This window comes from Lathamus discolor, chromosome 5, assembly GCF_037157495.1.
Source record: "Lathamus discolor isolate bLatDis1 chromosome 5, bLatDis1.hap1, whole genome shotgun sequence".
Lineage (NCBI taxonomy): Eukaryota > Metazoa > Chordata > Aves > Psittaciformes > Psittacidae > Lathamus > Lathamus discolor.
In genome coordinates this window covers 111,016,458-111,026,622 of record NC_088888.1, presented here as the reverse complement: position 1 = coordinate 111,026,622, position 10,165 = coordinate 111,016,458, and the positions used below count along the sequence as shown (strand labels likewise).

The 10,165-nt window shown below is 55.1% G+C and overlaps 1 protein-coding gene across 1 annotated transcript; it reads left to right on the top strand.

Moving 5' to 3' along the window:
• The first annotated feature begins 8,506 nt into the window (after nucleotides 1–8,506).
• POMC (proopiomelanocortin) lies at nucleotides 8,507–9,917 on the top strand. The gene is made up of 2 exons (XM_065679229.1): nucleotides 8,507–8,635; nucleotides 9,291–9,917. The coding sequence occupies exons 1-2, from the start codon at nucleotides 8,507–8,509 to the stop codon at nucleotides 9,915–9,917; spliced, it is 756 nt and encodes a 251-aa protein (XP_065535301.1).
• Nucleotides 9,918–10,165: the final 248 nt, after the last annotated feature.

Below are 10,165 nucleotides of genomic sequence, written 5' to 3'. Positions count from 1 at the left end.
GCTTTGTGCTCAGGAAGGCACCACAGGAATCTTGCAGGGGTCTGGCTCTGCCCAGCAGCTTTGTTAAGTGCCTTCGCCCTTAATCCTGCTTGAGAGCACCAGTCCTGGGCAGAGGCGGTGTCCTGAAGGGGCAAGCTCCTGTCCTGACTCCCTGCAGTCTCCCCAGTCCCCCTCCCATCCTCTCTTCCCTCCTGCAGTTCCAGTGTGTGATTTAAAGAGGGTTGAAGTTGCAGAGAGGAGGAAACCAGGACACGGCTGAGTGCCAAAGGGGCCGGGTGCAGTCCTCCCATGGGACCCCAAACGCAGCAGGAGCTCTGGGCTGCAGGGATGAAGTCCCTGCTGGGCTCCTAAACCCTGCCAAAAGCCGGCTCCCCCACCTAAGAAGCTGTAATCCCTCTTAGGGGCACGGGCAGTAATCGGGGATTTGGCTCTGGGTGCGTGTGTGTGTACAGCATCCGTGTGTGTCTGTGTGTGTAAAACTGGCTCAAAAGGTAAGGAAAGGCTCAATGAATGAGGAAAGAAAATGCTGAACGGAGCAATTTTGGGTTCCTATCCCCATCTCTCCTGTTGCCCTGGGGATGGTTCTGCCTAATCCCAATCCCAGGACCTGTGCACACCTGTGCCAGGCAGGAGGAGATGATCCAGTCCTGGCCCCAGAAGGATGGCAGGATTTATCCCTGGCACTTTTAGCCATCTGAAAGCCAGGCAGCTCCTCCCAGCCCATGGTCTGGTCTGGCTTTGCTGTCACCAAAGAAGGAGCCACATCCGAGGGGACATCCATGTCCTTGGAGAGAGGGCAGGGACCCAAGGAGCTGCTTTCAGAAGGAGGGGGTGTCCCTCTGCAGGGACAGGACCACCAGCTACATCTTCACCAAGAGCGGATGCTGCCTGGGAGCATCCCCAAGCATTGCACCATGGCAGTCCAAGCCCTTTCCTTCCAGCCAAGCATCCCAAGGCCCTGGGTCCCCATCACACTCTGCTTGGTGCAAAATTGATGCAACACATTCTGTCCTGGTGCAAGCTGTTCATCATTTCTAAGGGAAACCAGGGACATGAAGAACAATTAGGAGTCGTTAAGTAAGACAAGCATCCTTTAGAACACTTGTGCCATTGGAAATCATAGAATCGTCATAGAATCACAGAATGGTTTTGGTGGGAAGGGATCTTAAAGCTCATCCAATTCCAACCCCTGCCACGGGCAGGGACCCCTTCCACTAGACCAGGTTGTCCCAAGCCCCCTCCAACCTGGCCTTGAACACTGCCAGGGATGGGGCAGCCACAGCTTCTCTGGGCACCCTGTGCAGGGCCTCAGCACCCTCACAGGGAACAACTTCTGCCCAAGAGCTCATCTCAGTCTCCCCTCTGTCAGGTTAAAGCCATTCCCCCTTGTCCTGTCCCTACAGGCCCTTGTCAAAAGCCCCTCTCCAGCTTTCTTGTAGGCACATTGCAGCTGTAACCAAAAGTGAGGCATTTCTTTACAGAGCAGGGAGATGGGCCGAGCGAGGATGCTGTAGGCACTGAAAGTCAATTGGCTTAAACAGAACACTGCAAGAAATGGTGAAAAATAATTCCATGAAGGCTATTAAACACTGTGACCCACGAATCGCTCTGTGTACGCACTGCTTATCAGCTTCTCCTCCTAACAAGCACAAGCTGCTGCAGTGAAGATGCATCTTTCACCATGAACTCAGAAGAGCAGCAGGAAGAAACCTGTTGAAGATTAAAAGGCTCTTGTTCTTACAGGAGCTTGTACCAGTAAAGGCTTTGCTGCAGTCCTGCATGGATCCTGCAGTTACAGTCAGTGCACGATCTATCCAGCAGGCTGATGTGACTCAAGCTCTGTGCAAATATCAGGAAGAAAAGATGATGCCAGAAAACACCTACAAGCAAATATATCAGAAGTCATCACAGAAAACACCTACAGGCAAAGACACCAGAGTGACAGCATTCAGGTCCTCAGATGCCTTCGGTTGTCTATTCCTAGAGAAGTGCTCAATTTTGGTTCAGATCAGAATTAGACATAATTATAGATCTTAGTGTATAAATAGTGCTGAGGAGAAGGCCCTGGCACCAGAAAGCTGAAGCAGAGCAGCAGCAAGCACTATTATTTCACATGCCACACAGCCCTTTATTTCTTCCATTCTAAGTCTGACCCTGCTTTTGTCAAAGGTATAGGAAAATCAGTTGACCGCAGTAGAAAGGAAAAGAACCCCTCTCTCTGCAATGAAACTCATGTGTGCCGTGAGGGACTTTGTTTTCTACTGGAGGCTGCCCTGGGCTGTTCTTGCTGTGGAGCTCAGCACCTTCACATGAACTTGAGCCTGGTACAGGTGCTCGCCGGGCCAAGGAATCAGTGGTGGGATTCCCAGTCCCTGACTTCAGAGCTGTTCTTGCTCCTACAGAGAGGCTAAGACCAAGCAAGCACCAGCATTTTCCTCCAAGAGCAAGGTTCAAGGCTTGTATTTCACTGCCTGCTGTGGGCACGAGGGCTCAGAAGGGACGCCTTGATCAAAGCCAGCTGGAAAACACTGCTGCAGATACAAGAACTTACATTCATGCATCAAGAGAAGCCCTAATCCTGTGGCTGACCTGCCAGCTACTGGTTCCAAGGCTCAGATTTAAGATCAATAGGTGTCTTCTGGCTTCAAAATGTCCAGGCGATGGAGACAGATAATTTTATGGTGGTGATCCAAGAATCTCTTCATCCGGATGTCTCCTGCGTTATATCCTGCACAAGCACTTAATGCAAGCGCCCTGCAGATCCATCCTTATCCCCTCCGCCAAACACAAGATGAAGATGGTCTGAATGGAGCAGAGTCCTCAGCATCCTTCCTCACCCCACCTGGGTGCTGCACCTGGGCAGGAGCAGAAGTGAGTGCTGAGCCCAGGAGACCTGGTTGAACGGACTTGTCAATTACTCTGCTTTTGTGAGAACCCCCTGCACTTCTGTGCCCAGCTCTGTGCCCCCAACAGAAGAAGGATGTAGAGCTGCTGGAGTGAGTCCAGAGGAGGCCACAAGGATGCTTCGAGGGCTGGAGCACCTCTGCTGTGGAGACAGGCTGAGAGAGCTGGGCTTGTTCAGCCTGGAGAAGGCTCCAGAGAGACCTTGGAGCAGCTTCCAGTGCCTAAAGGGGCTGACAAGAGAGGTGGAGAGGGGCTTTGGACAAGGGCCTGTAGGGACAGGACAAGGGGGAATGGCTTTAACCTGACAGAGGGGAGACTGAGAAGAAATCTTAGGCAGAAGTTCTTCCCTGTGAGGGTGGTGAGGCCCTGGCACAGGGTGCCCAGAGAAGCTGTGGCTGCCCCATCCCTGGCAGTGTTCAAGGCCAGGCTGGAGGGGGCTTGGAACAACCTGGTCTAGTGGAAGGTGTCCCTGCCCATGGCAGGGGTTGGAACTGGATGAGCTTTAAGGTCCCTTCCAACCCAAACCAGTCTGTGATTCTATGAACTGTCTGCAAAGCACTGCAGGAAATCTCTCCTGAGATAACAGGGAAGGGGACTGACTGCACGCAGGGGCACGTGTCTGTGCTGGAGGGACGTGCAGGTCCTAGAACAAACCAAGAGGGACCTCGTAAGGTTTTTGCAAGCCCCAGAGCACATCTTACCTCATTGACACGGGTGTTTACAGCCTGGCGGGACCGGCACCTTGCATCCCATGGGATTTGAGCAGGGCCGTGACTTTCACACCTCGTCCTGGAGCTGATTCACACCCAGGTGTGACCTGTTCTCAAATTAAGACAGAAAGGTCAGAAGTCAGGCAGAAAACGCGCCCATGGATGCCTCACCCCGTCCAGCCCTGCCGGGAAAGGTCTGCACGTCCGGAACGTGTGGCTTCTGCAGGAACAGGCTGTGATGAAACCACCAGGTCTCATTCAAGGCAACCCCGAAGGAAGCTCTCCAGGGCTGGGCAGTTTGCTGGAGCAGAGCCCTGGGGCCATGCCGCGGTGCTGGTCCACTCAGAGCCAGGGGCTGGAGGATGCTGCACTTGCAAGCATGTGTGCAGTGTGATTACATGGTCCTGGATAGTCTTCATCTCTCCCCGGCTCAGGAAGAAGAAGAGGTTCCTCCTAATGGGTTTTCTCATTGCTGGAGGGTCCTTTTCTTGTTGGCCTCCTCTTTCATCTGCCTGGGAGTTGGCTGCACCCACTGGTCATTTACACACCTTCTTTGGAGAATACAAATAAGCTCTGTAATCAACTGTAATGAGTGCTGTGTATTTACACCGGGAAATAGCCCTGCGCTGGGAGGGGGAGCACCCCAGTTACAGAGGTGGCACTTCTGAATCCTCCAGAGATGCTGGGCCCCCAGGAGATGCCGTGCTTCCCGGCACTGGGAGCAGGGAGGCTGAGCTCCATCTGCAGTTGTCTCCTGGAAGGAGGACCGAAAGCACCGGCTGCAGGATGGGGAGCAGGGAGGCATCCAGCACGGAGGACTGATGAAGCAGAGGATGCTTCATCTCAGCCCTCACCTGCAGCCGCTCAACCCAATGAGGTTTCCTAAATAGATTTCCCATCTTCTTTATAAACATAAACTGCTCAGATTGGCCTAATGAAGATGGAAGAGCCTTTGAAGTGGGAATCATAGCTCCAGTTTGGGCTATAAAGTACCTCAGAATAGCTCTCCGGCATGGATAAATATTGCAGATCGAGGGATCTGTCAGGGAGGACGGGGGCAGCTGACGCAGTTGCAGGCACTGCGGTGAGACGTGGATGGTTTGGGGATGGATGTGGGTAGGACAGGGGTCCAGAGGAGCTGTGGACTGCTACAGAGGCTATTCCCTGAACCTACGGTGCTTTGCTGCCTTAATAACCAGCTATGGAGGGTTTAATCCGGTCTGGGGGTAGTCAGGTGAATCTGTTGCACCCCAGTATCATTTGGCAAGGAGGTGCACATGTCTGCAACCCATTGAAGGACAGCCCACCTCCTTTTTGTTTACCTCAGCTTCTTCCCTGGCTGCTGGGAAGAGAGGAGCATCTCCAGAGGAAATCCCTGCAGGATGGAGCATCTCCATCCTGGGTCCCTCCAGCTCCAGCGTCCTGGTTATGGGCTGCTCTCCCTGGGAGGTTGCCTTTGGGGTGGCCTCTTTCCCTTCTGAAGATGCTGAGTAAAACAGGAGCAAAGCCTTTGCCCACCCAAGGCAGGACCACATCTGCTCCCTGCTGGTAAGATCATGGGCAAACCTTCACGTGTGGCTTTGTTGTGCCCTGCAGTTTGTCTGCTCCTAAGCATACAGATCCTGCAGGCAGGCAGGAGGGGGGCTCACATTCCATGTACAGGTCTTGCCTGAGACCAAACCCAACAAGCATCAGTGTTAGGGGCTCCAGGAGGATGGTCCAGCCTTCAAGGGCCACCTTGGCATTCCATCCTGGGGATGGAAAATCCCAGTGCAGATGTGTTTCTCCACCTGCGTAAGCCCAGAAATGAAAAAAAAAAGACTTTATAATCTTAAAATCATCCCCTGATCCTGGTGCACAGCTGAGGACTGGTGCCATCAACTTGTGCCCATCAACTCTAGTCTTTTCCATGGGATTCATTGTAAAAACGGGCTCTCCATCTTCTGTGTAGCCATAAATACTGGAGAATGGGGATAAGGTCTCACCAGAGCCTTCTCTTCTCCAGGCTGAACAAGCCCAGCTCTCTCAGCCTTTCCTCACACGGCTGCCCAGTTCTCAGCTCATCTTTGTGGCCCTTCTCTGGACCCTCTCCAGCCCATTCACATCTTTTGTACAGTAGGGATCAAAACTGCCCACAGTATTCCCAGTGTGGTCTGACAAGCTCTGAGTAGAGTGGCACAACGACATCTTCATCTCTGCTGGTGATGCCCTTTCTGATGCTCCCCAGCATCCTATTGCCTTTCTTTGCTGAAGCTGCACACTATCCACTCACATCGAGCTTGCAACTGTGCTTATATAGAGAGCTGCCAAGGCCAACCCGACAGAACACTAGTTCTGCTGGGCTTTGGGCTGCTGTGCAACAGGGAAAGCATCCGCAGCCCAAAGTTCGTCCAGCTTGAACAGAGTGGAGCGGCCGGGGTTTGCTGTGCACAGAAAGGGAGCAGTGAGCTTGGCCAAGCCATGTAAACCGTCCGTGCTCCGGAAAAGCCACCCCAGTTTGGAAAACATTTTCCCACTGCTTCTTCCCTCCAAGCCAGGGCACAGGATTCCCTGGCACATCAGGCAGAGATACCCACTGCTGCACCCACCCTGCCCATGCTGAGGATCCACTGCCGCCCTGAGACATCTGCTTTTAAACAAATCCCCTTTTATCCCATGGAAAGACAACCCCAAATCCTCAGCACCCATCGGAGCGTGAAGCCCTCCCACGCCGGAGCCCATGGAGTGACGGATGCTCCTGTCCTGCACACCGGTAACAAACAACCTGTACCAAACCCACCGTGGTCGGGGCCGCCGGGTACCTGGTGCAGGACTTTCCATCCACACCCCCTCTTCCAGTTCCAAAGCTGCAAAATCAATTAGCAGCAGCATCAAGAAAACTTTGCTGTCTGTTTCGCAGGGAGATGCTAATCCCCCCCCCCCCACACACACACACACACACCCCGGGGGGCTGCATCCGGAGCACGCCTGTCGCTTGCTCATCTTTTGTACCTGGAACGGTCCCTCTCGCCCCCCCGCGGCCTCCCCTTCCCTCCGGCAGATGCGGTGGATGTGATCAGGTATAAAAGCCCGCCTGGACCAGCGGCCGAGTGGCAGATGCTCTCCGGGAGCGCTCAGCAGAGGGGGACGGAGGGTGTGCGGTGGCAGCAGGCAGGCTCCCACCCCAGCCGCAGGTAAGCCCCGAAAACCAGGGAGCCGGCTCTATGGGGCTCCCTGGTGTGTCCCGGGGTGCCTGGGAGGGAAACGAAATTCGGGAAAAGACAGGTTTGAGGAATGGTGGGGACCGGTCGCTGCACGGGGGGTTACGGGTTGTGATGGATGAGGGCTTCCCTGGAAGGGATGGGCAATAACACATCCCCTTCCCTCCCTGCCTCCGGCTTATTGCCCCCCTCACTTCCATTCACCATCAGGTTTATTTGCACTATTGGGTGTTCATGTGTTCCTGCCTGGACCATGAGGGCTGCTGTGCTGGGGGACCCCAGGCACTGATACCTGCAGATTCAGGCAGAAGACAGAAAGACAACCTTTATGTTTGAATCTGAGCTGTCTCACTGCTTTACGCCCCTCTCTGAACTGCTATTTGCTGTCGTACCCATCAGGGTGCTTTTTGCTGCTGCTGAAGAAAGTCCCCCTGCATCCAGGCTTGACCTGGCGGCTCTTGCCCCAGAGGGAAGGGTCAGCTCTCCCCTCCAGACACACATTTTGAGCCCAAACCAGATTTTTCTTCTATTTCCTTGCAATATGGGATGAGTTTTCCTTCCGTAGAGCACAGGGGGAGGTGAAACGTGTGTCCACCCTGAGTTAAATACAGCTCCTTGGGAAAGAGCTGCGGTTTGCAGAGGGAAAGCAACCTGGGCATCCTTGGGGACCCTGGCACCAGGTCCCATGGGTGACCAGGAACCGACCCCAACCTCATCCTTGATGACACAGCAGCCATGGCCACTTCAACACCCAGGTTTTGGCTGGATCCAGGTTAACGTTGGCAGCCCCTGGCATACCCCACGTCCCAAACACCGCCAGCACTGGCCATAGCCCTACACAAAAGCCACTTCAATATTATCTAATGTAAAATATTCATGCCCTGCTCTTCTAATGCTAATTTAGCACTGTTTATGTTGTGTCTCCCACCACGCAGGAGTTCTGCAGCCGCTCCGGGGGCAGGGCAGGGCAGGGTAGGAGGGAGCACATATATTTTAGAGGAATCAGCTTTGCAAGCAGCAAGTGGTTGGTGAAGGATGAAACCTGAAGACAGCTCCCTAACACGCTCCCCTTGCAGCATCACTCACCTTTATGGGGCTCTTAGGAGGCAGCAGCAATCCCCACTGACAGGGGCTGTCACCTGTGGGAGCAGTGACAAAAGATGCAGGCTCCAGAGAGATGCCTTTCGGTTCAGAAGGCAAAAGGAAGGGGCAGGAAGGGAACGTTGCCCATTATTTGGAGCGGTTGAGCAGGAGCAGAGCGATGCAGGAGGCAGCTTCCGGTGTTCCCTTCCCTTTCCCATGCCTCAGTTTCTCCTCCAGCAAAATCAGCCCCTTGCTCCTGGGGCGTGGGGAAGAGCATCCCTACTTAAGGAGCTTGAAGTGGGAGGAAAGCTTTGAAGAATGAAGGGTTTGCAGCACTAAGGTATCTCCCAGGGGAAAGCTGCAGCCCTGGTAAAGGGTAGGGCTGGGGGGTGCAGGTCAGGGCCATAGGAGGGGACCCTACTCCTGCAACACCAACAGAAGTAGCCTAGAGAAGGAAAATGCTAAGGTGGGTACATCAAAGGAATCAGTAAAGAATCTCCTGAACAAGAAAAGGGTGATTTTTTTCTATTTTTCTTGTTTTTCCCCATAGTTTGTGCACGGTTTCGGGGCCCACAGCCCTTGTATCCCCTGTGTGAGCCCCCGGCCAGGATGCGGAGCGTGCTGTGGAGCTGCCTGCCTGTGGTGCTGGGGCTGCTGCTCTGGCACCCCATTGGTGCCATCAGCCCTTGCTGGGAGAGCAGCAAGTGCCAGGACATCACCAGCGAGGCCGGTGTTTTGGTAAGCTTGGGGACGGGCACTGCATCGGTCTGCTTTGCTTTCTGACCCCCCTTTCCCCAGGGACGCCAGGGTGGGCTGGCGGAGGAGGGGATGGGGATGCCAACACCATGGAATGAATCGCATCAATATTGGGGAATGCTTTGGACCCTGGACCTGCAGGTTTCAGTATGATCATGCCTCAGCTTCGCACTGCGGGGTGATGCTGAAGGAAGTTGTTGAGCCTGCAGCATTTAACCTGACAGAGGGGAGACTGAGATGAGCTCTTAGGCAGAAGCTCTTCCCTGTGAGGGTGCTGAGGCCCTGGCACAGGGTGCCCAGAGAAGCTGTGGCTGCCCCATCCCTGGCAGTGTTCAAGGCCAGGTTGGACGGGGCTTGGAGCAACCTGGTCTAGTGGAAGGTGTCCCTGCCTGTGGCAGTTGGAACTGGGTGAGCTTTAAGGTCCCTTCCAATCCAAACCATCCATTGGATGAACCAGCAGCTTGGGTATTGGCTTTACCTGCACCCAAGGGTGCTGCAGAGGGTGGTGGGGACCAAGGGGGTGGCACCCACATGGGGACCTCAGCAGGGCACAGGCATGAAACCACCTTGTGACAGGTCCTGCTCCACGCAAGCAGCTCCCCTGCAAACCCCTCCTGTGCATCTCACCCCCATGCAGGCATGTGCTGCAGTGTGCAGAGCCGACCTGTCAGCCGAGGCGCCCGTCTACCCGGGCAATGGGCACCTCCAGCCCCTCTCCGAGAGCATCCGCAGGTACGTCATGAGCCACTTCCGATGGAACAAGTTTGGCCGGAGGAACAGCAGCAGCGGCGGGGGGCACAAACGGGAGGAGGCCACGGGGGGCAACCCACCCCCCGCATCCCTGCCCACCATCCCGCTGTCCCACCGCGAGGAAGAGCAGGGAATCGGGCTGCAGCGGGAGGAAGGCAAACGCTCCTACTCCATGGAGCACTTCCGCTGGGGAAAGCCAGTGGGACGCAAGAGGAGACCCATCAAGGTCTACCCCAATGGGGTGGAGGAAGAGTCAGCCGAGAGCTACCCGCTGGAGTTCAGGCGGGAGCTGGTGCTTGACGGCACTGGGGCACCGCCTGAGGAGGAAGAGGAGGAAGGCCAGGAGGAGGAGAAGAAGAACGGCGGCTCGTACCGCATGCACCACTTCCGCTGGCACACCCCCATGAAGGACAAGCGCTACGGGGGCTTCATGACCTCGGAGCACAGCCAGACCCCTCTAGTGACTCTCTTCAAAAACGCCATCATCAAGAGCGCCTACAAGAAGGGGCAGTGATGGGGGAGAGCCCGAAGGGGCGTCCCACCCCCCTCCCATAGCTTTAGTGTCCCGCTGGCATGTGTTTCACTTAGAGATCACTCCTTGTGTCCTTAAGTAGTACTCCCAAGGGGTCTGCTCCCGGGTTCTGCTGGGTGGGAACGGGTTAGAGGTACAGCCATCCACTGCTTCGCTGCGCCCACTGCACACGCGCAGGGAGCAGGGATGATGCCCGGTTTGGGGCGCGCTGGATGGTTTTGGTATCCTCA

Bases quoted from the DNA above. Each gene is read 5' to 3' on its own strand.
- POMC (XM_065679229.1), top strand. From the start codon at position 8,507: ATGCGGAGCGTGCTGTGGAGCTGCCTGCCTGTGGTGCTGGGGCTGCTG. The intron at 8,636-9,290 runs GTAAGCTTGGGG...ACCCCCATGCAG, and splicing joins CCAGCGAGGCCGGTGTTTTG to GCATGTGCTGCAGTGTGCAG.